Source organism: Amblyraja radiata, chromosome 4, assembly GCF_010909765.2.
Source record: "Amblyraja radiata isolate CabotCenter1 chromosome 4, sAmbRad1.1.pri, whole genome shotgun sequence".
In the NCBI taxonomy this organism is placed as follows: domain Eukaryota; kingdom Metazoa; phylum Chordata; class Chondrichthyes; order Rajiformes; family Rajidae; genus Amblyraja; species Amblyraja radiata.
This window is the reverse complement of record NC_045959.1, coordinates 90,456,817-90,482,689: the sequence shown is the minus strand read 5'-3', so window position 1 is coordinate 90,482,689 and position 25,873 is coordinate 90,456,817. Positions and strand designations below refer to the sequence as shown.

At 42.0% G+C, this 25,873-nt stretch overlaps 1 protein-coding gene across 1 annotated transcript in view; it reads right to left on the bottom strand.

The window, feature by feature from the left end:
* The window catches only part of col22a1 (collagen type XXII alpha 1 chain), a 266,647-nt gene that overhangs the window by 69,646 nt on the left and 171,128 nt on the right, over positions 1 to 25,873 (bottom strand). The window contains exons 25-39 of the mRNA XM_033019945.1: positions 25,738 to 25,791; positions 23,651 to 23,704; positions 23,487 to 23,540; positions 23,340 to 23,384; positions 22,071 to 22,133; positions 20,970 to 21,023; positions 20,841 to 20,882; positions 20,346 to 20,378; positions 18,691 to 18,735; positions 14,185 to 14,238; positions 12,233 to 12,286; positions 8,344 to 8,397; positions 4,987 to 5,040; positions 2,755 to 2,859; positions 2,576 to 2,620 (exon numbers count right to left, since the gene is read on the bottom strand). Of these exons, the coding sequence (XP_032875836.1) occupies positions 2,576 to 2,620; positions 2,755 to 2,859; positions 4,987 to 5,040; positions 8,344 to 8,397; positions 12,233 to 12,286; positions 14,185 to 14,238; positions 18,691 to 18,735; positions 20,346 to 20,378; positions 20,841 to 20,882; positions 20,970 to 21,023; positions 22,071 to 22,133; positions 23,340 to 23,384; positions 23,487 to 23,540; positions 23,651 to 23,704; positions 25,738 to 25,791 (810 nt within the window). The remainder of the gene's footprint in view (positions 1 to 2,575; positions 2,621 to 2,754; positions 2,860 to 4,986; positions 5,041 to 8,343; positions 8,398 to 12,232; positions 12,287 to 14,184; positions 14,239 to 18,690; positions 18,736 to 20,345; positions 20,379 to 20,840; positions 20,883 to 20,969; positions 21,024 to 22,070; positions 22,134 to 23,339; positions 23,385 to 23,486; positions 23,541 to 23,650; positions 23,705 to 25,737; positions 25,792 to 25,873) is intronic.

The following is a 25,873-nucleotide window of genomic DNA, read 5'->3' as shown; positions in this document are numbered from 1 at the left end:
TTGTTAAGTATACACTATCAAAAGTAAATCTCATTTAATTTGTAAACTCCTAGAAGCTTCTACTCCACAACACTCCGCAGAGCCATTCACCGTGCAGGCCCTGATGAAACCTTCGAAATTTCAAAACCTCACACTTAATCTGCATTAAACTCTATTTGCCATTCCTCAAGCCCACTTTCCCACCTGATCTAATCTGCTGTAATTTTTGATAACCATTTTCACTCTCTGATACCACCACCCACTTTAATGTCACCTGCAAATGTACTGATCATCCTGTATATTCTCATCCTGTGGTAACAGAAAGGGATATGAAAACTGTCAACCTTCTAGAAATTGGCCTGCACAAAGGGGAGAACAGTGCTGTGAACTACATCTACCTCTTTGATGACCCTCGACTATCCTTGATCGGACTTTGCTGACTTAACCTTGCATGAAAATGATTCCCTTATGTACAGTGTAAATGCATTGATTGTACAATACCTTTTATTTGTCATTTGAACCTCACATGAGGTTCAAACAAAATTTGGTTTCTGCAGCCATACAAAAAAAGAACCAAGACACACACCAACACAATTCAATTCACATAAACATCCATCACAGTGAGTCTCCTCCTCACTGTGATGGAAGGCAAAGACTTGATTGTAATCAGGTATTGTCTTTCTGCTGACTGTTTAGTACACAACAAACCTTTTCACACCACGGTGCACATGCAATAAACTGAACTGATCTGATGAGAAGGAGAATTGGTCAAAACATCATGAAATGGGGTTGGAGAATCACATGTGACTAACATGGAGGAAACTGACTACATCACATTATGACTCGGGTCCCCATGCAAAGTGTCAGCCTGACAACTGTTGTTGAATTGGAGTCATGGGTCACTCCAGCTAATCATTGAAATGAGGCCCTATGCTAGGAGGGAAGGTCAGCCTCATCAGGCAGACACCTCTGGTAAGCATATGTGAGCTGTTTAAAATGTCCTGAATGGGATCACAATAGAAAATTCTTAAGGGGTTGGACAGGCTTGATGCAGGAAGATTGTTCCCGATGTTGGGGAAGTCCAGAACAAGGGGTCACAGTTTAAGGATAAGGGGGAAATCTTTTAGGACCAAGATGAGGAAAACCTTTTTCACACAGAGAGTGGTGAATCTCTGGAATTCTCTCCCGCAGAAGGTAGTTGAGGCCAGTTCATTGGCTATATTTAAGAGGGAGTTAGATGTGGCCCTTGTGGCTAAAGGGAATTAAAAAGCAAAAAAATGACAATTTTGTTTTAAGCCTATCTAGTATTCCAATTTAAATATCGGGAATTCCCCAAATAATTTTTTTAAACATCCAGTTGAGAGCAAATTTCAATCTGATAGTCACTTCCATTAATCACCCACCATGTGTGAAGAGAAGGCAGGTACAGGATACTGAGTTGGATGATCAGCCATGATCATATTGAATGGCGGTGCAGGCTCGAAGGGCCGAATGGCCTACTCCTGCACCTATTTTCTATGTTTCTATGTTTCTAATAAACTGGAAAATTTTCAATAGAATTTATTTTATTCTTTTTAAAATCTTCTTTGATTCTAGTCTTTCATATTACATGAATTCAATATATATATATATGTATATATATATGTCCACCTTGCATTCCGTTTTTTGCCTCTGGCTTCAGATAATACTATGTTCCACTCCATCCACCTTTAACTCTCATTCCCAAGCTGCAGGTATACGCATACATTCCTGGCTTCTCATTTTGTTTGAGCATTTTCTCTCTGCTTCATTGCAGGCTCTCATTTTCAAGCCTCCTTTGGGTTCTTCCAATCACCTCCTCTGACTCCCTATACAGGTTCAGGACACTCACATCCCACGTTCTGGTTAATACTATGTTATGAAAGAAATACAAAATATGCAATTGGTTTTATAGAGCTGTTTGGCTCCAGCCCACCTGATGACCGGCAACACTGCAACACTTAATAAGGTATAAACAGAGTCAAAATGCACCACATAGGTTATGTATACACTTCAATGCCATAAAAGGTTATGAAATGTAGGCAGGCACATAGTACCAACGATATTGTCATTGGTACCATATAAGGGCATGATGTTAAGAACTTGGTTACATCACAATCGGCGTCATGGCGACATTGCCACGCATGCTCTGTATAAAATGGCAACATTTCTGGAGTGATAGCAGTGTTCAGAGTGAAGCCAAAGTACCACTATGGCAAGAAGCCAGTCTAGGAGAGGTTCTGGAAGAGGAAGAAGACGTGGTGGTAGAAGGAGGAGAAGGAGAAGGCGTCGTGGGCGTAGAGGAAGGCGAGGACGTTAAAACTCCCTTCAAACGTTGCAAATGGAAAATAAGCCACATTTGGACCAACGAATATTAAGAGCCAACTACTGCATGAAACATCCTGCTATGTACTACAAATAGCAGACTGACTTTGCCTTGCATGTGAAGACTTCATTATCTTCTGTTGTTTTGACAATGAATAAAAGCATCAGCAATGATGCTGGAAAAAATATGTTTGCTTTGATATTCTTAGAGACAAAAGTTAATGAATTGGTTCTGATTCAAATATTTTCTTACCTTTGATCCTTGAAGTCCTGGCAAACCAGATGTACCAGGCTGCCCCTGTAAATACCAATCATCAAGGTTATGATGTGGAATAAAATCACTCTAACTCTTTGACACAACTTCCCAAATCATGGTTTACCAGAACAAACACATTTCTAATTCACTGTGAATTTACACTCCCAACTTATTACCTTTTTTCCAGTTATACTTTCACCTGGTGTTCCAGGGATTCCAGCTGGTCCAAGATCACCAGGAGTTCCAGGCATCCCTGGCTCTCCATCATTACCAGGTACTCCCTGTATTAGACAGCAAGAGAAGAATATTAAATATTTAATCTCTGATTACCGTAATAGTTGAGGGTCAGTTTCCTCTTCATATACGATATAGCTAAACTCAGAGGAACTACCACCGTTGCAAGTAGCATTTAAAGGTTTGAGCCATCTCTCAAGTTTGCTTGGCTGGTTGTTCATAATCTCCTGTGCTTGGCACAAGACAAAATAGGCATGGACAATATGGGAGAGTGCATTCTGTGATACCGATACCAAGTGTGAAAATAATATCAGGCCACACAGTGCAATAGGGACACTGGCTTAATCATAGTAACAATTCTGCACTTTGTTTGCAGATTATGCCACTGCACATTGAAGACGGGTTGCTAACGTACCATTAGACTCTTAACTTTTGTCAACATGTCAGGTGGGGTTACCGACAGTCCCATATTGTACAGGACTTCCTTGATTGGAAAGGAAATCTGTCTACTCCCTATAGCACTGACAAGGAATGCCAATGTAAAACCAACAACTCCTTAAAAGGAGTGCCCAGTGATGTCAGCACATACATCTGAGGGTGGTGGATCTGTGGAATTCATTGCTGCAGAAGGCTGTGGAGGCCAAGTCAATGGATATTTTTAAGAAGGAGATTGACAGATTCTTGACTAGTATGGGCATCAGGGGCTATGGGGAGGAGAAAGGGGTTGAGAGTGAATGATAGATCGGCCATGATTGAATAGTGGAGTAGATTTAATGGGCCAAATAGCTTAATTCTGCTTCTATAACTTATGAACATGATTCATAATTTGCCTGAAGCTCAATGTCATTTGGCAACCAGGAGATGTGATTGAATAAATGAATGAATGAATGAATGAATGAATGAATGAATACTCAAAATTAGAGCTAGGTTCTTATTGGTGCCTGCATTGGTGACTAACACCTACTTAAAGCCAGGCCTGAGTCCTCAGAGCCCATCTTGACGTATGTAATGTTTGGCAGCCCAAGATAGTCAGTCATATAGAGTCATACAGGACAGAAAGAGGCCATTTGGGGCAACTCGTCCATGCCGATCAAAATAACTCATCTAAGCTAGTCACGTTTGCTGGCGGTTGCTCATTGCAGTCCAAGTCCTTCCTATCCATGTATCTGTCCAAGTGTCCTTTAAATGCTGTTATAGTTGTTGAGTCAGGTACGTCCACTGGCAGCTCATTATATTCATACATATCCTCTGAGTGATAATGTTGCCCCTCAGATTCATATTAAATCTTGTCCCTCTCAATTTAAACTTGTCCTCTTTTTTTTAAATTCCTCTACCCTGTGCATTCACCCTATTATGATTTTATACACTTCTATTAATATCTTAATCACATCCCATGCAATGTCTGTGGTTAAAGGAGATAGTTTGGGCAATTGAGCCTGTGATATTATTAGAATCTTACAAGATCATCCATCATAGCAGTTTCAATACTTGTTTCTTCCTTTGGTACTAATTGCCTTTCAAAAAGCCTTGTTGATCTTACACTAGTGAATATGAGTTCACCAAAGTGGAGGCAATGACCCCATCGTAAGATAGGAATGTCAAAGACTAGAGGGCATGGCTTTAATCCTGGACCCAGTCCTGAACATCTGACTTTCTCTGAGCGCTCCAAACTGTCATGGTCTGCAAGGGAAAGACCTTTCCTTGTACAAAATGCTTTCAGGCCTAACACACCGCAGAGTTATGAGAATGTACCGCACAGTATAGGGCCCTTTCAGCCAACCTCATCCATGCCACAGGTAATGTGTCTTTACGATAATCTAATTTGTCCCCATTAATCCCACATTCTTCTATGATTTTCCTATTTAAGTGCTTGTCCAAATATCTTTTTAATGTTATAATTATATTTACCTCTGCCTCTGGCTACTCCTTTCACATATTTACACCACCCTTTGTGTGAAAACTTACCACTCAGATCTCCTTTAACTTTCTCACCACTCACTCTAATTGGTAAATGATAATGCAACGTTAGGCTGTTGACTCAGAAGTGTATTCTCATACTGCCCATCAACATTCCAAATGATGCTTACATCTCTACCAAATCTGACTTTCGTCCATGATTCCCAAGACAAATTGTCCCGTCATTCACTGCATCCCATTATTAATAGGATTCTTACCTTCTCACTTCTGAGACCATCCTTGCCTGGAGGACCGGCCACTCCAGGGATCCCCTATGTAACAAAGACATAATTAATATTTTTTATTTTATTTATTTGAAAAAAAAGCATGTCCATCATCTGTGAAATATCTCAACCCCTGAATACCGCTCTACACACTGTGCACCCATTGTTCTCGGAAGTTTTTTTGGAAGGGGGTGTGAATTTTCCCCACAGTTGCAGCCTGGGAAATTCTATGCTTTGTACCTCCCACTGCAACGCCACACCTCCGAGAGCTGTTAACTAACCGCCGAATGATTCAATGCATACATGGATAATACAGTGTTGCACTGTATAAAGAGAAAGGGCAAAGGAGAAAGAGAGAGAATTATAACAATGCAGTCAATTGCCTGAGTACCCTTCTACCATTCAGTTGCTGTAGACAGGGTCCCAACTTGGTGGCGTCAGGAACCCCGAGACCACATGGACAAGGCTGGATGTTAACTGAGAGTTTGGGGAATTGCAGGCCTTAGCTTTAGTGAATGCATTCAACATTCAGGTGATTCTGGATATGGGGAGGCTGTGATATTGAGGAGATTTTAAGTAGAGTTTCTGAGATGAGGCATTGCAACATTTCTGAATCAGCCTCTAAAATGGTAGTTCATTAAATCAGGTATTTGCCTTCCTCAGGGATTCTCAGATGTAAGGAGGTGAATGTACCCGAAATGAGGTGAGTTCATATTTTCTCCTCTTTACCTTGTCCGAGAAAATCTATTCAATTATGGTGGACAAAACCTTTATAACTTTTGCAGAACCTTAGCAAAAGTATATTAACAAACTTTGCTTAACTGGTTTTCCACTTAATTATATGTCATTTGATTGGGCATCATGTTCAAGCCTAATGTGATCATTGTGACAAATGATGAGCCTCCAGCCATGTAACTCAATCTGCACATTTCTATGTAGGTTCATTAAAGGAAGTATTTATTGCACCATAGAAAACTGCCACTCTCAGACTAAGGTAACAGTACAGTGCAATTGTCATAAATACATTGCATCTCATCTTAATAATAATAATAATAATAATATCTTTTATTGTCATTGTACGTCAGTGCAACGAGATTTAGTATGCAGCTCCAACCGATGAAAAAGAAAAGTAAAATAAATAAATAAGCTGTGTGTCGTGACCATCCGAGGGAGACAGTCCAGGGGGGGGGGGGGGGGGGGGGGGGGGGGGGGGGGGGGGGCACTCAGCAGGGCCGGTTCAGAGCCGCTATAGCTCTTGGAATAAAGCTGTTTCTGAGTCTGGAGGTACGGGCGTAGAAGGCCTTGTAACGTCTGCCGGAGGGAAGTAGTTCAAACAGTCCGTTACAGGGGTGTGATGAGTCTTTATGGATGCTGACGGCCTTCCTGAGGCACCGTGTGTGGTAGATGCCCTCCAAGGCTGGTAGCTGTGTCCCAATGATCCTCTGCGCTCTGTGGACGACGCGCTGAAGAGCTCTCCTCTCCGCCTCCGTGCAGCTGAGATACCACACAGAGATGCCATACGTTAATATGCTCTCTGTGGTGCAGCGGTAGAACGTTGTCAGCAGCTGTTGGGGCAGACCAGTCTTTTTTAATGTCCTCAGGAAGAACAGTCGTTGCTGTGCCTTCTTGACCAGCGCAGCGGTGTTGGTGGACCATGTGAGGTCCTCTGAAATGTGAGTGCCCAGAAACTTAAAGCTGGACACTCTCTCCACACTTTCCCCGTAAATGGAGATTGGGGCGTATTCTCCATTATGGGACCTCCTGAAGTCAATAATCAGCTCCTTGGTCTTGGAGGTGTTTAGTGACAAGTTGTTGCGTGTGCACCAGTCCGCCAGGTTCTGCACCTCCGCCCTGTATTTTGTTTCATCACCGTTGGTGATCAGCCCAATCACTGTAGTGTCGTCTGCAAACTTCACGATGGTGTTGGTGTCGAATGCAGGAACACAGTCGTGAGTGAAGAGGGAGTAGAGCATGGGGCTTAGTACACAGCCCTGTGGTGTGCCGGTGCTCAGGGTGATAGTGGAGGACAGGTGCGGGCCCAGTCTCACTGCCTGCGGTCGCTCCGTCAGAAAGTTCAGGATCCAATCGCATATCGGCGAGCTGAGGCCTAGCTGGTGGAGTTTGGTGGTGAGCTTGGTGGGGATGACCATATTGAATGCAGAGCTATAGTCAATGAAGAGCATCCTCACGTACGTGCCCTGTCTGTCCAGGTGAGTCAGGACAGTGTGAAGAACCAGAGAGATGGCATCCTCTGTTGATCTATTTGCCCTGTATGCAAATTGATGAGAGTCCAGTGAGGCAGGGATGCTGGATTTGATATGGGAGAGGACCAGCCTTTCGAAGCACTTCATTGGGATTGGAGTTCAGGTTGGTGACTTTGGACTTTTTCGGCACCGGCACTATGGTGGCTGTTTTCAGGCACTTGGGGACCGTTGCCAGAGATAGAGATAGATTGAAGATTCTCGTGAATACCTCCGCCAGCTGTACAGCACAGTCCTTTAGTACCCTTCCCTGGACTCCATCCGGGCCTGCAGCCTTGCGTGGATTGATCCTATGCAGAGCGCATTGTACCTCCTGAGTGGTCAGTGTAAGGCCTGTCCCTCCGCCATGGCTGGGGTTATTCCACTCCTGGTGGTATTGCCAGTTTCGAACCGGGCAAAGAAGGTGTTCAGTTCGTTGACCAGTGTGATATCACCGTGGGGGCAGGCGGGGCTGCTCTTGTAGTCAGTGATGTCCCTGACACCCTGCCACATGCTTCTGGTGTCCGCGACATTGAAGTGTTCTTCTACCCTTTGCCTGTGGATGTCTTTGTTCCAAGAACACATTTCAAAATTAAAACTGCAGGTCTGCTATTTGATATTTAATCAAATGTATATGATTTTCCTTCTTTATCTGTATACTTTTATCCAGTCAGCATGGGTCTATCTCATAATTTTATGAAATGTTTAGTGTCCACATTGATCTAGGGAAGCAAATGTCAATGTTTTTGACCAAGGCTGACACATCCAGTCAGCTCAGTTTCCAGTTGAAGCAACATAAACAGGAATCTTGAAAACATTGAATCTAGGTCCTCAGCAATTATATATGCTGAACCTTAATATAATATTCCAAGTTCTGTCTTTTGTTACACATCCCTCTGTCTCTCTTCCTCTTTGGTACATCATATGATCTATTCTTCTTCAATATTATGATGTTTGTTAAGTACATTTGGATAAACAGCTTCCTTAGTCTCACTCATCTTCCCACTCGCCACCAGTTTCTGTCGACCCACTCCACTACTAAACAACCCACAATCATATGCAATCTGCTATAAAATAATCCCTCTTTGGTAATGCTACTTTTGTCACTTACCACGTTTCCTGGCACCCCATGCATGCCTGGTGGTCCTGATCTTCCAATAATACCCTGTAATGAGATAAGTGAAAGCAAACACAATTCCAGAACTGCATCAATTAGTTTAGACAATATAATGAATTAATCACACTCGAAGGCATGAAATAACCGGTGGCAGAATTCTGATAAAGCCATCCATTGAACCAATTCTACCAGTGAGAAACTGTTGTGAACCTTGTTAATTATAGTTGTCAGCTCAAGCTAATTTTAATTTGGTCTATGATGTGGTGTTGTTTGGAATTAGAATGAACAGAAGGCACAGCTATTCCAACATTCAATTAGGTTGGGGACTGGCATCACTTGATGGGATTTGGTTTAAGTAGTACTGAGGGTGGCAATATGTCTTATGCTTGGTGAGATTACATACTGGTAGCTAGTAAGAACTGGTACCAACAACTAGGGAGCAGTCCTGAGCTATTATCTACCTCATTGGAGACCTTTGGACTATATTTAATGGCACTTTGCTGGACTATTGGACTAAACATTATTCCCTTTATCACTTATCTGTACACCGTGGGTGGCTCAGTTGTAATCACGTATATTCTCGATACACATGACAATAAACTAAACTAATATCCTAAAGTTAGTTAGTACTGATGGTACTCTATAACAATTGACAAGGACAATAGATGCAGGAGTACAGCATTCGGACTTTCGAGCCAGCAATGCCATTTAATGTGATCATGGCTGATCATCTGCAATCAGTACCCCGTTCCTGCCTTCTCCCCATATCCCCTGACTCCGCTATCTTTAAGAGCCCTATCTAGCTCTCTCTTGAAAGTATCCAGAGAACCGGCCTCCACCGCCCTCTGAGGCAGAGAATCCCACAGATTCGCAACTCCATGTGTGAAAAAGTGTTTCCTCATCTCCGTTGTAAATGGCTTACCCCTTATTCTTAAACTATAGCCCCTAGTTCCGGACTCCCCCAACATCGGGAACATGTTTCCTGCCTCTAGCATGTCCAAACCCTTAATAATCTTATATGTTTCAATAAGATGCCCTCTCATCCATCTAAATTCCAGAGTATACAAGCTCAGCCGCTCCACTCTCTCAGCATATGACAGCAAGAATGTCCTTCCTCAAATCTGGAGACCAAAACTGCACACAATACTCCAGGTGTGGTCTCACTAGGGCCCTGTACAACTGCAGAAGGACCTCTTTGCTCCTATACTCAACTCATCTTGTTATGAAGGCCAACATGCCATTTGCTTTCTTCACTGCCTGCTGTACCTGCAAGCAACCTACTTTCATTGACTGATGATCAAGGACCCCCCAGATCTCATTGTACTTCCCCTTTTCCCAACTTGACACCATTTAGATAATAATCTTCCTTCCTGTTTTTTTTGCTACCAAAGTGGATAACCTCACATTTATCCACATTAAACTGCATATGCCGTACATTTGCCCACTCACCCAACCTGTCCAAGTCACCCTGCATTCTCTTAGCATCCTGCTCACAGTTCACACTGACACCCAGCTTTGTGTCATCTGCAAATTTTCTAACGTTACTTGTGGAAAGCAGCCCGTCCGCATTCACTGAAGTGTGTAAGAATGCAATTTGAAAAGTTTACAGGATTTTATATCCAATTGGTTCTAGTATACCAATGGAAATGGAAAAGAAGATTATCACTTGGAATGGGAAGGTAAATAAGGTGGGCTCCAAATATAGTTCTTGACTCAACTAAATTAATTGTTGGTGAAAGGTATGCCTGAGGATAGTGCATCAAAATGGAGGCACCAAATAATTTTATTATTTTACCTGCAAATATCTACTTTATCTCTTTTCTCATAAAATATCAGAATTTGAGCATTTTCCTTCATTCATCTCATGTGCTTTTCTCTAAATTAGAAGCATGATAGAAATGCAAGTTTATGTTAATTACTATTGCAAAAAAAAGATAAGAGTTGTCATGGACTATAATATGAAACAGACTGACATCTACTACATTTTCTCAGGTCCTGCCAAACCTATGTTGAAATTATTGTGCATTACATTTTCCAGGCTGCAGGTTAACGGAAACAAGTAATTATGGTAATTGTTTTAAATGACTATTTGGGCACAATTATCCAGCTAATGACAGTGGCCAATTGCATGCACCACCTGTCAGTGGAAAAAGGTGTGGAAGATGATTACTGAAGTGTGCAGAGACCAGCTATGTGGAGAGACTGAAAGATTTATGGTTGTTCGTCTTCTGTAAACAAAATTATGGTGAGATTTAGCAGAGGTATAAGCACAACAATTAACGACAAAGTATTCCACTAGCAAGACGTTCCGAAACCAGCATTGACAGATTTAATATAAAAACAAATAAAAACAAAGGATGATGAGGAAAGGTATTTAATGTAGCAACTTCTTATGATCTGGACATTGCTTAAACGTAGTGAGAGAACGGGATATAAGAAAAACAAAAAATCTTGGTTACATCAATTCTTCTCAGGTAGGAGTTTTTTTTATTTATAGCTTTGTTAGTTTTGACATACACAAAACAATTGGTATGTATCAAGAGAGAGCTAGACAGGGCTCTTAAAGATAGCAGAGTCAGGGGATATGGGGAGAAGGCAGGGACGGGGTACTGATTGGGGATGATCACCCATGATCACATTGAATGGCGGTGCTGGCTCTAAGTAGCAATGTTACAACATTTTGAGATTTAAAAAATCAATTCTGCAATTTATCCCACCAGATAAAGCACAAAAATAAGTTTAATTTGACACCTAATTCACTTTCATATCTTCAGTATTAAAAAAGTTATGGCCTTTTTCATACTCAAAATTTTGTAACATTGCTACTTAGAGCCAGCACCACCATTCAATGTGATCATGGGTGATCATCCCCAATCAGATGCTAATTTCCGAGTATGAAAATGGTTGATTTTCCATTGACTTAACACAAAAGCTGTGATCGAGGACAGTGAAATGGCCATAACTTTCTTGAAAATTAAGAGAACTGAAAGAAATGTTCAGTTATTATAGATTGAACCATTCCGAAACAAATATGAAACAATCTTACTTGGATGACCTGAAATTAAAGCATATAAAAATTAGTTAGTTACCCAATTGTAGGTAATTCCAAACTTCAATTACTAGATCTAAACATCTATCCATTTCTTAAGAAAAGATTAACATTTTTAAATAGCCTAAGTGTCCAAATAACATTCACAAAGAATTCACAATAAAACATGATTTTAAAATCTCATTTACATTAATTTATAGGCCAAATGGAAGGAATTTAGTGTTCAATTGCTGTAAATTAATGGCCATTTAAATCAGCTTTCGAGTGGGATCCTGTGGAACTCTGTGGAACGCGCTGGTTTGGAACGTTCCCATTGCGGTAGATTTGTACCCCATATGCTCAGAAAAATACTGCGGGATTTAATGGGGCCCCAAATTAGCTACTCGCAACATAAAACTTTGTATAAAGGGATCTTAAGAAGCCCTTTTTAATGTAAAAATAAACAACCTACCTTCCGTTGTCCCCTGTATTAGATCCATCACGTTGGCGGCGGTCGCGGGTTTAGAGGATAATTTTTAACCTACTATAACAATTAAATTAACCAATTAAATTTAAAAATAGCTGCAGCGATTGAACCTCGCAGCGATTTTTCGTCAGCATCTAAGTAGCCTGAACAACCTCGATTTGAATAGCCTAGGGAAAATCGCGTTTTAAACCCGCCCCCCTCTCAACGGCGCCAAAATCACGCACACGGGCTGGGACAGATCTGCAGCCCCGCTGAAGGTAGGTTTTGCAACATACCTACTCTAAGGGCCGAATGGCCTACTCCTGCACCTATTGTCTATTGTCTATTGTTTAGCAGCCAAATTAATTAGATTTAAATAAATAACTTACCATTTCTCCTTTAGCCCCAACGATCCCAGGTGGTCCAGGATTGCCATGTTGACCCTGATAGTTAAAGATAGCCAATGTCAGTTAAAGATGCTGTGAAAACTGAATTCATTTCTGAATGACATATGCTCAAGTACAGTAACAAACAATGTAATCTGCTGGAGGAACTCAGTGGGTCAAGCAACATCTGGTGCAGGGTTTGACTTTCAAAGTTGATGATGCTTTCTCCCCCATAGACGCTGCTTGATCTGCTGAGTTCCTCCAGTAGATTGTTTGTTGGTCCAGATTTCAGTATCTGCAGTCTCCTGCGTCTTTGTACAACATAAAACATCCTGGCCCAGAATTTTCATTTGGCACAGTTTCTCTTAAGTTGGCTTCACCGGAGCTGAGCAAAGCTCAATCTTAAATGCAGATTATTTGCAGTACAACAAGAATTTCCATGATCTTTCCCTGAAGTTTCAAAAGTGCGGGGAGGAGGGGGAGTGTGGGGGAGGGGGGTGTTGGGGGGGGTGTGGGGGAGGGGGGTGTGTGGGGGAGGGGGGAGTGTGGGGGAGGGGGGGGTGTATGAGGGAGGGGTGCAGTGGGAGAGGGGGGGGGGGTTGGGGGAGGTGGGGTGTGGGTGAGGGGAGCTGTGGGTGAGGGGGAACCTTGAAAATCTACATAACCTTTGTACTATTTCACTGATCAGAACAACATTTATTTGACTTGCAGCAGATGAGAATGGTGAGTAAGGTGGCGAAGAATTGTAGCACTATGGGGGATCATAGATGCCAGATTGTACTGATTATGTTCTTTAATATTGAAGAAAAAACAATATGCTGAAGAACTCTCCAGTCAGGCAGTATCTGTGTAAGAAAATGTGCAGACAATGTTTCAAGTTGGGGTACTTCTTTGAGGAAGTAGCTTGAAGAAAGAGGTGAGGGGAACAGGTGGGACAAAGCTGGAAAGTCATGTGGAGCCAAGTTAAGGGGCTGTCCCACTGCGGCGACCTAATTTGCGAGTTCAGACGAGTTTGCCCTCGACTCATACTCGCAGCATGGTTGACATGAGATCCTAGGAGGTCTTTCTAACTCTCCTGCATGCTCGAGAGTAGTCCCCGTGTACTCGAAACCTCAGCTAGATTGCGGCATATTTTTCAACATGGTGAAAAATGCCCGCGAGTAAAAAAAGGTTACCTCAATATATATAAAAATCAATATTTTTTTACTTGTGGGTTTAGTCGAGGTAGGTCCTAGTAGGTCATAATGCTGTTCGTAGGTAGTCGAAGTCAATCGAAGTTAATCGAAGGTAGTCGAAGGTAAAGCTCGTTGTTAAAAAAAAGGTAAGTAAACCGACCGGTAATGTTAAATGCCCGCTAAACTTTATTAAACATGGTCTGGGTTCTTAAAAGTGTCTCCACTCCTTCTCCCATCTTCTCCCCCCTTCTCTCCTCTTCTCTCCCCTCCCCCCACCTCTCCACGCTCTCTAAAGGACTTACCAAACTGTGCCAGCCGTCTTTTACCTTCCTGTTCATCGCGGGTGTGAATTTTAGACAGCGCTCCCCCGCTTTCCCTGGCCCCCGCCTTTGCGATGTGTTTGTGTGTGTGTGCAGACAGTCGATCCAGCTCGCAGTTTCATCGCTGACGGTCGATCCAGCTCGAGGTTTTTCAGGCGAATGCCCTCGAGCTTGAAGGTCGAAGACAGTCGCTGAAAAGTCGCGTCAGTGGGACAGGCCCTTAAGGAAGAGTAGATTGGTACCTGAGTCAGGTAGGAGAGGGAAGAGTAGAGATAGTAACCCAGGATGGAGCTCAGGTGAGGGTTCACAGCAGACACAAGATGCTGTGTTACACTTTTGAAGGACGAGTTGTGTGCGATGAACAGGACATTTTCCCAACTTTTTTTAGCATGTACACCTTTCATTTTGAGTTGCATCAAAGAGAATCTGCAGTACATATTCTGAAGAAATGTAATGTTACCTTTGAACCTGTAACTCCTTGGTGTCCTCTTTCACCTTGTGTTCCATGGGAACCCTAAAACAGCAACATTTCACATTATCATGACTGTAAAACCAGACCTATTTCACAAGGCAGTGTATACAGTAAATACCGTTGATGCTTAAAATATTCCAAGATCTAAAATATATAGAGTGATGCACTGTGCACTTTGGCAATTGTTGCTTTCTTTAAATTCACCAATTAAGTGAAATAAAAAGCAACACGTGTAAAATAATTTTTGGTGGTAATAGATGAATTTTTGACAGCACTATTGGAATCAGAAAAATGTTGCCTCAAGAACAAAACAGTACATTACAGCACAGGAACAGGCCCACTGTGTCTATGCCGACTAAAATGTCAATCCAAAATAATCCCATCTGCTTGCAGATAATCTGCATCCCTCTATTCTTTGCCCCTGTATGTATCTGTCTAAATGTCTCTAAAACATTGCTATTGTACCTTCTTCTATCACCAAGCTTTGCATTAGGTTCCAGTCTCAATAAAGGGTTGCTAGTACCTCAACTACTGAAACCTAAAGCTATTCTATCATCTGTATGGCACAAGATTGTCATATGACAGAATATATATCACTTGATGACTGCAGCTCCACCAACTCTTAAGAAACTTAATTGCATTCAGGTAGATTATGGATAGAAAAAATAGGGATATGGGCCAAATGCAGTCGGGTCAGACTAGCATTAATGGGGTATCTTGGTCGTCATGGACAAGTTGGGCTGAAGGGCCTGCTTCTGTGCTGTATTATTCTATGACTCTAACTGCATCACAATTGCTTGACAACTTATCAACCATCCCAAACATTAGTTCCCTCCTCTATCAGTACATCATAGCAGCAGTGTGTACTATCCATAAAGTAGCTTCAGCAAAGTCAACTGCATCTATCAAACCAGTGACCACCCCTGAGAAGGATAAGGTTTGCAGGTTCATACTTTTCTGGCATGAAAATGTATTGCTCTTCCTTCATCATTACTCAGCCTAATTCCTGGACCTCACTCCTTAATTGTGTTGTGGAGTACTTACATCAGAAGGACTGCAATGACTCAAGAAGATACCACATTGCCACTTTCTCAAGGCAGTTAGAAATGGGCATTAAATGTTTGCTTGACAATGACAACTGCATCCTGAAAACTCCATCAAATAGATTTGAAATGTTCCTGACGCTCTGGGTCAATGCTAAAATGCTTCAAGAATGAAGTGATGGAACCCTTGAGGATGTTTCCTCTGGCTTCTGAGGGCCCTTTGTCTTATTTAGCCTGCTGTGGATTACCTTTGCAATCGCTTATCTGATATCTCACTGATGTGGCCTGTCAACTCCAATAATCTCACCGGCAGAGTTTGAGTGCTTAGGATGTTTGTCCCGCTGAGAATTTGAGTGGATCTTATGAGCTTTTTCAGACGTATCATCCATCAGGTTACATAGGATGGGACCTGCACACTCAATGCAGGCGCTTTAGCAGCTTGTACATGCTCTCCATAAGCAATAAAGGAATAATGACCAGATTACCTGCTTTAGAATTCTAATTAAGAATTAAATGTTAGCCGTCACAGTAAAGAACTCAAAATCATGTCATAAGATTACTTTAGTTTAGTTTCGAGACACAGCATGGAAACAGGCCTCTCGGCCTACTGAGTCCACATCAACCACTTTCGCATCCACTCCTTACGCATTGGGGAAAACTTGCAGAAAACTTGCAGCGGCCAATAAGCGAGTTTGGTATTCCAAAAAACGTAAGGAATCATGGGATTTGTCACAGGTCACTCGTTATAAAGATAAAGTGAACAAAGCGCTAGCTGCATAAACTGTATGTTAATTCTTATCTTTATTCATGATTTATGAGTAAAAATATATTAAATCTGAGGAACGGGGGTGCCAGGTACCGTAGCGGTGAGCGGGTGTAACAGCGAGAGAGAGAGAGGAGGCAGATGCCAGTGGGAGAGGGGAGAGCGTGCACAGACCTGCACTTTATCCGCAGCCTGGGCCGAGCCTGTGTCTCCGGCGCCATAGGCGCTGCTGAGCCACCGCTGGACCGCCCCGTTCCACCCCCCCCACCCTCCAGGTGTCCCATCCCGCCCAGGGGGCGGTCTAAGACATCCATGGCGACCCCGGAGCGGTGGCCCACAGGCTCCCGGTCGGCCCGTGTGGGGGCGGGGGAGGCACCTGCTCCAGCCCAGCCTGGCTCCTACTCCCGAGGAACCTGTTCCTTATCTCCAGCCGAGCAGCTGCAGCACCCAGACTGCACCCCCGCTGGCGCTGGGGAGGTTGGCCGGCCACGCCCCCCCGCCCCACCCAGCGACCATCGCCAAAACCCCTGACTCCGGCGAGGGCCAAGCGCCGGCCATCAGTGGGGGTGCGGCAGCTCGGCTAGACGGGCAGCATCCCCGGAGAAAAGGAATGGGTGACGTTTCGGGTCAAGGCCCTTCTCTGGAGATGTTGCCTGGCCCACCGCAGTGCCCTATGTGCGTCCCCACCGGTGGCCGGCACTTTGCCCCTGCCTCCACCAAACCTCTCTGTCTGAGTCACAACATCCTCAACCAGCAGAGCCTTTGATGCCGGAAGACTACAAGCAGCTGCAGTGGAACTGATTGCATATCCCAGCTCCGACTGACTCACTGTTTGTAATGACTCATGCTCTCCACCGAGGGGGGCAAACCGACAGCCATTCAATATGATCATGGGTGATCATCCAACTCAGTATCCTGTACCTGCCTTCTCTCCATACTCCCGGATCCCTTTAGCCACAAGGGCCACATCTAACTCCCTCTTAAATATAGCCAATGAACCGGCCTCAACTACATTCTGTGGCAGAGAATTCCACAGATTCACCACTCTCTGTGTAAAAAATGATTTTCTCACCTAAAAGACTTCCCCCTTATCCTTAAACTGTGACCCCTTGTTCTGGACTTCCCCAACATTGGGTATAATCTTCCTGCATCTAGCCTGTCCAACCCCTTAAGAAATAGACCTTTGGCCCCAACCTGTCCATGCTGACCAAGATACCCCATCTGCACTAGTTCCACCTGCCCAGGATTGGCCCGTATCCCTGTAAACCTTTCCTATCCATGCACCTGTCCAAATATATTTAAAATGTTATTATAGCACCTGCCTCAACTATCTCCTTTGGCAGCTCATTCAATATACCCACCACGTTCAGTGAGAACAAGTTACCCCTTACATTCCTGTTACATCTTTCTTCTCTCACTTTCCCCTCTCACCTTAGGTCACAAAGATAGCAACTGAGGCCTGGAATGAATGTGGTGTCTGACAGTGTGAGTCACTTAAGGGCCTGTTCCACTTGGCCGTCATTTGCGCGTAATTTACGCGACATCATTTACGCATCACGACACATGACGTTCGCGTCGTGACACGCACGTGATGCACGCATGGTGCGTGATGACATAGGCAATGACGTGCGGCTGCTCGCGGCGTCGCAGGATTTTGTGATGTACAAAATCTTTGCACGCCATCTGCGGCCAAGTGCGACAGGCCTAACTCTACAAGAAGTGACGCTGCGGTGCTATTTACACCCACAAATGCCTCATCCAAATGGTAGCACCTCCTGCAGTGTAATATTCCCTCATTCTATATTAATGTGGTAGCATAGGCTTATGTGGACACTTGTGATTTGGCACCAAGTTTGCGACCAATGATATATTAAAATATATCGCATTCTAATATAGACAAAAATGCTGGAAAATATGCTGGAAATGCATTCTAATATGGTCTACAAGCAGACAAATTAGGGAGGACTTGGTTACCCCTGCCTCTCAAGCACACTATGCCATTTAATAAGATCATGGCTGATGTATGTTCACCCCTGCATTTTTGTTACCTCAATTAACTTTTAGCTCCATGATTGTCAAATATCCATCAGATGGTTCCAAGATTGCCATTACTCAGGGTAGTGTACGTCTAAATTTCTGTGTCTTAACAATCTGACACTTTAACCTCAGGGAAATAACTTAAATGGTGCTATACTGCCCCTGTGTGGTGAATAGAAGTAAACAATGCCATACCTGGGCATCAAGATTTCACTACCTCTACAATAAATAGTTCAAAAAACATTGACTGCATAATGACAAACACATTATTTAAAAATGGTTTACTTTGGAGCCCAGTAAACAAAGTTTTTCCCCAAGGAATGCTGTGCAAACTGGCAAATGCTGCTTGCCAGGTGGTCATTTTTTAATTCATTTATTGGCTGGGAGATTTTGGCATCGCTGGCAAATTCATGGCTCATTAATTACTGACTTTGATAAGGTGTTTAAAAGAGAAGATCTTGTTCAAAATAAAGTTATTTAAATGATCTCCTGTGGCGTTCAGTGCTGCAACTTGATGGAACCAGTCTGTTGCTGAAGGTGCTCCTCAGGTTGACCAGTGTGTCATGGTTAACTTTCTTAAACTCCTTATGCAAAGTTACATCAATGACAATTAAAGACAATGCTTTAAATAATCAGATGGCTAATACTTACCGGCTCTCCTGGTTCTCCAGGATTTCCTTTCTCTCCGTTCAGGCCCTGTAGAAAATCAAGAAAAGAGTAGAAACGGCAATCAGTTACTGCTCTCCAGGATCAAAATGATATTGATTATGTTGCCAAAGAAGAGAATCTTTGTAAATATATGTATGAAAAAAACATGCCTGTTTGCTTTGTCTCCAGGGTATGTATTTCTGCAAATTTTCTAATTTCATAAGTTTAGCTTAATTTAGTTTAGTTTAGAGACACAGTGCAAAAACAGGCCCTTCGGCCCACCGAGTCCGTGCCGACCAGCAATCAGGCCGCATGTTAACACTATCCTATAACACACTAGCATTTATAAATACACCCAGCCAATCAACCTACCTACCTGTATGTCTTTGCAGTGTGAGAGTAAACCGAAGATCATCAAATTTACCGCTGCCCCACCGTGCAGCCGATTTACTTTGCAAATAGAATGCGGATATAGCCAGCAAAGCCATAATTTGCTGAGGATATACTGGTGAATTCTTTGCATTCCATGTTCCTCCCAAAAATTCTGTTAGGAAGTGTTAGCTCTTTTCAATGATGACTATGGTATATTTTCTTAAGAGAAGGTGAAAATGCTGTGATGTTCCCACGCATCTGCTACCTAATCTCCATCTTCTCACAAAGGTAATGTTCTGGCTGGGAATGTATATGCAAAGTAGTTTCAGTAATTCAGACCCATTATAGTTAAAGGAATCAGGTTTCGAATTGGAGTATAAATGCACAGCTGCTATCAGTATATGTGACTGTGACTGAAATTGTTTCTCATCAACTTTCACTGGAAGCTCTGGATCCACAGATCTTGGCTGTCTTAGAGTATTTTGTGAAGTGTGAACTTAAACTGTGAGATTTTTAAGCTATTTACCCACGCTGAATCTACTACTTACAGCTTTCAAGTTCAAGTTCAAGTGAGTTTATTGTCATGTGTCCCTGTATAGGACAATGAAATTCTTGCTTTGCTTAAATGCTTTAAATGCTTTAAACAGCATTTGCAATCTGCTTTAAGTTTTGAAGGTATAAGACACCTCTGGCACCTATAGTTACCAATAAAATAGACGTAATCATTCAAACCTCTCATGTAAAGCTTGATGGCCTGATCCGTGCCATAAGGAACTGGACAATATGTGTCAACGTCAGGACAATGGCAAAAAAATGTAATGCCCTTGGGCTTGGCTAATATTCAGATTGGCCATGGTAGAAACATAGAAAATAGGTGCAGGAGTAGGCCATTCGGCTCTTCGAGCCAGCACCACCATTCAATATGATCATGGCTGATCATCCAAAATCAGTATCCCGTTCCTGCTTTCTCCCCATATCCCTTAATTCTGTTAGCCCTAAGAGCTATATCTAACACTCTCTTGAATACATCAGACTCTTGAATATGCAGAGTCCATGTTTTAATTTTATGCCTGAGCAGATCTCTGTTTGAGTACAATAGTCTATCCTGGTGCAAACCAGTTATGATCAGAATTTTAAAAAATCTGTGGATTTGTACATTGGAAAAATCAAATGTAAATTCTTCTACCAATTAAAAATTCCTTTGTTTGTTACTATTTAATTTCAAAACCCGATGAAGAATTCTATGTGGTGTTATTAAAGAAAACTGGTGTTTATTTCAAACCTACCTGTATCCCAGGTACAGGAAAACCATCAGTTGCCTAGGAAATAAAGCGGAGAAAATAAATTTAGTCTAACCTGTAGGATATCTGCATTAAACTGCTTCAGTTTGCTACACTGAGTTATTCTGGAGGTGCAATGCGAGTGACTGGCATGTTGGCATATGGATATGTGTTATACACTGATAAGATTGGAGTGCTAATGACCTGCCATGACACCTTCATCCTGTCTTTTTTTATGGGAAAATTGTCTGCTACAATCTGACAAGTCGTGTCGCATTGTTTTGGGCACCTCTAAAATGGCATATAACCATGTTTGGCTCACATATAACACCATGAATTCTGAATATGTCACTATAATCAATATGACTACCCCATGGTTCGTGAAGTAACATGTAAAGTATACCAGCTTTACACAGGACCTGATGCAATGTATGAGTGAATATTATCAGGACACTGATTCCTTAAAATGGGTCATTGAGTTCATCATTTAGTGTTACTCACCGTCCCTGGTAAGCCTGGAGAACCAGGAGCTCCAACAAAACCCTAGGACATGAGACAAAGGAACATCTGTAAATATGGGCCAATCCTTAATTCAATTTATATTCCCATTTTTAATTAAATATTTCTCACCTTTTCACCTTTCTCTGCTTTTGGCCCGGTTGGTCCTTGGTCTCCTAGTTCACCCTGTGTAAACAGAACGTAGCACTTAAATGGTGCAACATGTAGAAACAATAGACTTTCCCTGCACCATCGATATATTGCTCTCTCTGTCTTTCTCATGGAAAACACAAGACACAGGCAGAACAGATTTTTCACAGCAACCTGTACAGATCTGATCAAAATAAACAAAAACATGCAGGGAATGCTTGCTGTGTGGGGCAACATCGGTGGTGAGATATATTACCTTAATATTGATCAACCTGGTCTTAACTTACTTTCTCATATCACAGATGCAGCTTGACCAGAATTATTTCAGATTCCCTGCCCCTACAATAATTTCATTTTGGATTTCTGATGTGAGGTCATGGACGTCAAATGCTAATTTTGCCTCTTTTACCACAGATGCTGCCTGACCTGTTCTCATCCTCAGCATTTTCTGCTTTTATTTCAGATTCTTAGCATCTGGAATAATCCACGTGTTTAAGCAGATAACATGTCAGCGCACAAACACAGGGATAGAAACTAGTGCCTACTTGCAGGGAACGGAATGGAATGGTGTGAAAATAGCATTCTCCGGAAAAAATAATATGCAGAAGGCTTGATTGAAGTTGGACCTTGTGTCTTTTTACAACACTTTGGATGAACCAAATTGATGGGGGTGACTCATGTGGCAGATTATAGTTTTAATTTTCCTAATGACTGGCTCTGGTTGAAAACGCACATCTCCAGATTCAGGGACAGTTTCTTCCCAGCTGTTATCAGGCAACTGAACCATCCTATCGACAACTAGAGAGCGGTCCTGAGCCACCAATTACCACATTGGAGGACTATCTTTATTTGGACTTTACAGAATTTTATCTTGCATTAAATGTTATTCCCTTGATCATGTAAACTGTATCTGTACACTGTGGCTTGATTGTAATCATGTGTAGTCTTTCCGCTGACTGGTTGGGAACACATCAAAAGCTTTTCACTGTACCTCAGTACACATGACGATGATCTAAACTAAACAAAACAATACAAAATCCAAACTAAATGTTTAAAACTTAATGGGATTAAACATTTACCAACCTTGTTTCCATTTAATCCCTTTGAGCCTGGTAGGCCATGTAACCCTGGTAGGCCTATTTCTCCCTGAAAATTCATTAAATACTGTGCATTAGAAGCATTAATGGCATTAATTCAATCAATTTCAAATGAACATCATTGCAGACTGGAAGTTAAATTATACAAAACTAATCCAGCAAAATTATTGAGGAAGGTCTCGCACCATAATTGGTTTGGGTATCTGGTTTCAAAATTACAAACCTCTTTATCTCTCATTTTTTCAAATCCAACTGAAGGTGAAAGGTAGTCTTCTGTACTCCGTTTGGTTACTGTGATCTTACTTAACATATGCCTAAACTTTCTCCATGCGTTTACATTAGAAACAAAGGCTGCCAGACACAGGCATCATTAAATGCAGGGTTTTAATCATTCATTTGATGTGGTTCATGCTTTGACCAGCACGGTTCAGATAATTCTTTTAATAATGTGCAACTTGTTAAACCATTAACTACAGATGGGAGATGCATCAACATGTTAGGCTTTAAAGCAGCAAGAAGTGAATTTGTATATAGTGTCCAGGATTCTCTCAATGAAATTTCCCCAAGTTGCAAAAGCTACCAATGGCTAGTTGAACATACAGTAAGTATTTGGGTGTGTTGGAATGACAGGGATCAGAGGGTGATGCTAGAGGCGAGTGAGAGGAGGAAGCAGCAGCAACTTTGGAGAGATTTCCTCAGTCAAAATTGTATACAATTCCTTCATAGATTGTGTAAATGTTATTATATTTAGTGGAACATGACATTATTTCCCCAGGCCTTGGGAAGTTCCTGGTGAAGTTGTTCACACACCATTATGGTCAAGCATTTATCCACAGCCATTGATCAGAAGCAGTCTTTTGGCTACTGGCCTTGGAGAATGTCAATCATGGGGAATTGTCCCCATGTGATGCAGGACAAAGGGGAGCTTGAATAAACAGATGTATTTACTTTGGAGGGCAGTGGAGATTGGGCAGAAAACAACAAATCTCTCCGACGCTTGGTCAGCCAAAAAAAAGGTTGGAATTTCTAAAAACAAAGATGACAAATCTCTGATTGAAAGCTGCCAATGGAAACTGATTAGAATTGAAACTGGAGAGTGGTCAAGGAGACATCATAGATCTGCTGGGGGTGATGGGGCGACAACATAATTGTTAGCAAAATGAAAGCTTTGGGGATTATTCAGGGAACTACATGAGTAAGGAGAGTGTGAACTGATTCATTCTGAAAAGTATGTGTTTTGAAAGCTTTCCCTTACCTTTTGCCCACTTGGCCCTGAGATACCTGGATTCCCTGATTCTCCCTGTAAAACAGGTAAGACATAAGTCAGCAACTCTTCTGCCACACTAATATTTACCTACTTTACACACAGCTAATATTAAATAACCTGAGGAAAGAAACAAACCTGTTCACCGGACTTTCCTGGTAAACCATCTTGTCCTGGCTCTCCATCTTGCCCCTGGGTTATTGAAAAGACAAATCAGCCTCATTGGAATTGACTGCATGAATCCAACTGGACAATTTTAATGTGCTTAGTTTTCAGAAGGAAATAAATCAAGAATTACTTGCCTTAATCCCTTGAGGTCCAGAAAACCCATTTTTCCCATCTATTCCAGGTGATCCCTGAAAATACATCAAAAATACATTAGAAATGCATTAAAACATGACCAGTTGTGGATTATTCAGACAAAATGGATGGAAAGCAACCCCAGACAAATAACCTCCCAAAAGCATGATGATCAGTTTGTAGAAAGTGCACGTGTTATCTTCAGTTAGCAGAATTGTTCCTGTTAATCTAAGGACAACAAATAATTTAAAAGTATTATTGAAAGTGAATTCTAAAAGTTTTGTTTGGAAGGCAAAAGAAAATAATGATGCGATGAATTTGCCAGGCCACATTCTGAGCAGCTAGGAAATATAGTGATAAAAATATACTTTCCAATAGCAGAAGTACAATAGAATCAAAGGGAAATTTTCCACTCCTCCTTCGATCCCCTGCAGGGATTTATTTTTGAACTTCTCTTGTTTTTTGACTGTGGTATTGTTAAAGAATTATGATGCATTTTTGAAAGTGTCCCTTAGCAAATGTTATGTTTTCTACATAATGCATAATGTGGTACATAATGCCTAATGTGGAGGTGAGCAGAGCACAGAATATTCCACAAATAAATTTCCATTGTATCATTACTTTGTATCAATGTAAACTTACAAATACACCATTATTCTGGTTTGTCCATTCTTGTAACTGCAAAGTGCTATACCCCCTCCCTCGACTCTGTCCAGGGACTCCCGACAGTCCTTTCAGGTTAGGCAGAGGTTCACTTGCACCTCCTCCAAACTCATCTACTGTATCCGTTGTTCAAAATGTGGACTCTTATACATTGGCGAGACCAAACGCAGACTGGGAGATCGTTTTGCAGAACACCTTCCCTCAGCCTGCGTGAACCTACCTGATCTGCCGGTTGCTGGACACTTTAATTCTCATTCCGATTCCGACACAGACCTTTCTGTTCTCGGTCTCCTCCATTGTCAGTGAGGCTAAACGCAAATTGGAGGAACAGCATCTCATATTTCCCTTGGCCACTTACAGCCCAGTGGTATTGATTTCTCTCACTTCAGGAAGCACCAGCTCTCTCTCTATCCCTCCCCCACCCAAGTCGCAATAGCTTCTCATTTTCACCCTACAAACAGCTTCCGATGGCCTGTTTCCTTTATCATCGTTACTTTTTTGCATCTTTCATTGATTGTTCTTTATCTCTCCACATCACCATCTATATCTCTCGTTTCCCTTATCCCTAACCAGTCTGAAGAAGGGTCTTGACCCGAACGTCACCCATTCTTTCTCTCCAGAGATGCTGCCTGTCCCGCTGAGTTACTCTAGCTTTTTGTGTTTATCTACAGTTTAAACCAACATCTGCAGTTCTTTCTTACACCCCACTTTAGCAAACAGGGTTGAAATGAACATTGAAAGAGGTAGTAAACTAAAATGCTTTGTAGCAAGAGCTAAGAAAAAGGAGGAACCTAATAGATCCTTTTCTGCATGATATAGATATAATGGACCTACGGCTGTGCTGTAAACTCTATAATTCCATTAACTCAAGCTCTGCAAATTAGCATAAGCAACAACATGCACAGCAATTTCAACCTGACATCTTTTCACTGGGCACATTAAATATATACTTATGATGCATAGATTCATATAAGCAGCACTTACGTACTGTATTCTCGAATGCTTAATGATTACTAGAATGCTCGTGTGTGTGTGTGTATGTGAGTGCATGTGTGTGTACGTGCAGTCCTTTGCTCGTTCTGTGAATATGTCCTCAGCCATGATGCTGCTAACAAAGCATGATGAAAAGTTCCTAGTATTGTACTGGAGTTAACCCATTAAAATAAGAGTCTCGACCCGAAACATCACCTATTCCTTTTCTGCAGAGATGCTGTGTATCCCGTTGAGTTACTCAAGCTTTTTGTGTCCATCTTTAAAATAAATTACTTAATATCTTGGCTAAAAATGTCATAGAATATAATTCCTGCGAGTAAATAACTGTGTTACTGACACAGCACAGCAAGGTTTCACACCTCCCCACCACCAACCTCCTTCATCCATCTCCATCACCCACCTCCAAATCCCTTTGTGTTTTAGGATTGCTTACCGGTTTTCCCATTGATCCTGGTTTTCCTGGAAATCCAATTTCACCTGGCAGCCCCTAACAGATTGACATTGTAAATTGTTTGGCCTTAAATTTGTGATAAATAAACAGGAATATCCCAGCATTGCACCATATTCAT